At 27.4% G+C, this 3,353-nt stretch overlaps 1 protein-coding gene across 1 annotated transcript; it reads left to right on the top strand.

Moving 5' to 3' along the window:
* Positions 1-640: 640 nt before the first annotated feature.
* On the top strand, positions 641-1,498 carry LOC102595614 (21 kDa protein-like). The gene has a single exon (XM_006362059.2). The coding sequence runs from the start codon at positions 719-721 to the stop codon at positions 1,319-1,321; it is 603 nt and encodes a 200-aa protein (XP_006362121.1). The 5' UTR covers positions 641-718; the 3' UTR covers positions 1,322-1,498.
* The last annotated feature ends 1,855 nt before the right edge of the window (positions 1,499-3,353 follow it).

Here is a 3,353-nt window from a genome sequence, read left to right as displayed (position 1 = left end):
TTGAAAATACCCAAAACTTTGTTTTTAATTTTACTATATTTTTCTTTTACAAATTTCCTGAATTTGTTATTATTATAAAAACAACCAAATCATTTAAATTACTTTTCAAGTTTTTCTGAAAAGTACATTCAAAATATCAAATTAATATTATTTCCAAAAACTATATAATCAAACACAACTTCAACTTCATCTTCAAAAATTGCAATTATAGTGAAAATATATTTGTAATATAGTACATCGTAGATGTATGTTGGATCTAATCTATGATATTACGTGGCTATTTTCTTTTTGAAATTTGGAGCATATTTGATTGTATGTTTCAGATAAATTAGTCAAGTTGGATCAGTTTGCTAGTTTTTAGAAATTAGGGTATAAACTATAAACCATATTTAGAAAAAATTACATTCAAATTTATATGTTTTTTTTTGCAAAATTTATGATCAAACACAACTCCAAACTTAAAAAGTTTCAAATAAAGTGAATACTTTACAATTGATTAATTTACCATTGTTTATGCCTTTCTACTGTGATACAAAAATAAAACTTGTTCTGGTGTACATTTAATTGGTACCGTGCAAGCTCATCCCCTTTCCCCACCCCACTTGTGCATTTTTCCCCCTATAAATGCAGAACTCTGCATTCCCATTTTCATCACACTCAACTAGCTTTAGTTATATATACTACTGAGAGAAACAAAACAGTTTAGAGAAACAGAGAAATGGAAGGTTTTTGTAATAACCGTTGCCATTTCCAAATTGTTTACTGTCTAATTTTAATTGCCTTGATCACTTGTTCATTTATAGAGTCAGCAAGACCAGCTGCGGGAGAAACAAATACAGAGTTTATTCGAACATCTTGTAAGTCAACAACTTATCCAAATCTCTGTTTCAGTTCATTATCAAGCCGTTCAAATGCTATTGGAGTTTCTCCACAACTCCTAGCACATGAATCCCTCACCGTTAGCCTCGAAACAGCCCAATCAACATCCGCTATGATGTTGAAATTGGCATACAGTCAAGGCATGGCGCCTAGAGAGGTAGGCGCCATGCGTGACTGTGTGGAGGAATTAAGTGACACAGTTAGTGGAATTAAAAAATCTTTAGGGGAAATGAAGGAATTGAGGGGAAAAGATTTTGATCTGAAAATGAATGATATTCAAACATGGGTGAGTGCCGCCTTCGCGGATGAGGACACGTGTACCGAGGGGTTCGCCGGAAAAGTGATGAACGGGAAAGTTAAGACGGTAGTAAGGGAAAAGATACTTGAAGTTGCACATATGACGAGCAATTCTTTGGCTTTGATCTTCACGGCTAAAGTATAATTAATTATAACGACAATTAAGTATATATATATGCATGTATGTTGTTAATTAATCTTCATTTAATTAGAAAAAAGTGTAGTTAATTCATGCTTAGTTGATTGCTGTAATGTAATAGATAAGATGTTTGTTTGTGATCAATTTCTTAAATGAAAATGTTCCATATGCATTTGTTGAAAAGCTACTACTTCAACTAACTAACTACACGGTGCATCAAGTGTACTTGGTAGTAATCCTCCCTATATTTTGCTTATTTCTAAAACAAATTTTCATTTTTAGTTGTCATTTTTAATATTCATATTTTACCCTCAGCATTAATACTATTCTCCAAAAGTTAATAGGACACATCAATTAATGGATGTGTCAAGTTAAACAATGACAAATAAAAATGAACTAATGGAGTATAATTAATTCCTAACTTGTTTCAATTTAAATATTTTAGTGCAACTAGGGACGAAATTTAAGTAAACACGAAGGGTTTTTAAATCATGTTGTTTTAAATTAGAATAAATTAATTTTTATAATCTTAAGCATGTCAGGTAAAATATTGAAATTTAAAAGTTATCATAAAAAATAAAAGAAAATATCAAAATTAGAACTGAGGGAGTACTGTTTTGAGGGTAAAATCTGTGTTTTTGCTAAAGCTTTGCAAATACTTTTTAATTGTCTTCAATTTCTATTTATTATAACTTATATTCCTTTCATTTTAATTTATTTGCTTTAATATTCTTTTTAGTTCATTTAAAAAGAATATTTCTTATTCTTTTGACAATTTTATAATTTTAACTTTTCACATAAAAAGTACTAAATCATAAAATTAAAAGACATTTTGATATATTCATATATTTTAAATTCAAATTCATAACATTCAATTTTTTAAAATTTTCTTGACTCTATTTCAAGACAAAAAAAAGAGTAATAAATTAAGGGGAAAATTACGTGTATAAGCAAACATATACTAATTAATTAGTTTTTTTTTTGTATAAGCAAATATATACAAAACATAGCTATAGTTTGTCTTAATTACAATTCGCAACCTACTTTTACCTATAATTATGCGGCTCAACTTTTTAGTTTTGTATAATTCGCACGTTTGTATAATTCAGAATTTGTATAATATAATTTGTATAACTTTTGTATAATTTAAAATTTGTATAATTGTTCACACTTTAGATATTTGTAATTGTATAAATTTGTTATTTCAAGTTTATACAAAAATAACTGAATTATACAAATGTACCCGTAAATTATACAAATCCGTGAATTATACAATCGAGACAGCTTAAAACTGTAGTTACAACCCGTAAATATGCAAACTATAACTATGGAGCATAATTAAGTTTATTATAATGGTTATTTGCGAAAGTTTCCCAAAATTAAGATCCATCTAAAAGAGTAATCAATTATATATATATAATATATATATATATATATATATTTGGTTAAACAAAAATTTGGTTAAGCTCCGTCTCGAAACTTGTCGAATTAGGAGTAAAGCCAGGGGCGGCTCAAATCCGTTGGTGGCCTAAGGCCAAAATCAAACTAGAGGCCTTAAAAAAAAAATTAAAAAATTAAAAAAAACAATATTTTAAATCTATATTTTTTCTTACTTTTTGAGATGCAAAGTTGTTAATAATTTTTGTGCAGTCAATCTTTCTAATAATTCTTTTTCAATCGATAATATAGCCAAACCACTTCTAAAATTTATCAAGAGCACCTTTTTGAGATTTTATCAAGTTATCGACTTTTCTTTTTCTTTTAACTTTTGAATGACCGGATTCATATTTTCTAGTTGGCATATTAAAATCTAACAAATATTTTAAACACTATTTACTATATCAAATAAAAAATATAATAAACATAAGACACAAAACAAAAATAATATTAGAAATTAGAATGATATTACCGGATTCAAGAACAATGTAGACTTGATTTTCAAAAATGAATTGGTCTGCTGCAATATATTATTCTACAAATTTAAAATATAAACTATCAATAGAACAAGTAAATTCTTAAGCTTTGAATAAGAGAGAAA

The sequence above is a fragment of the Solanum tuberosum genome, unplaced genomic scaffold, assembly GCF_000226075.1.
Source record: "Solanum tuberosum cultivar DM 1-3 516 R44 unplaced genomic scaffold, SolTub_3.0 scf00376, whole genome shotgun sequence".
NCBI lineage: Eukaryota > Viridiplantae > Streptophyta > Magnoliopsida > Solanales > Solanaceae > Solanum > Solanum tuberosum.
The sequence above is the reverse complement of the archived record's forward strand: the minus strand, read 5'-3'. Positions and strand labels throughout refer to the sequence as shown.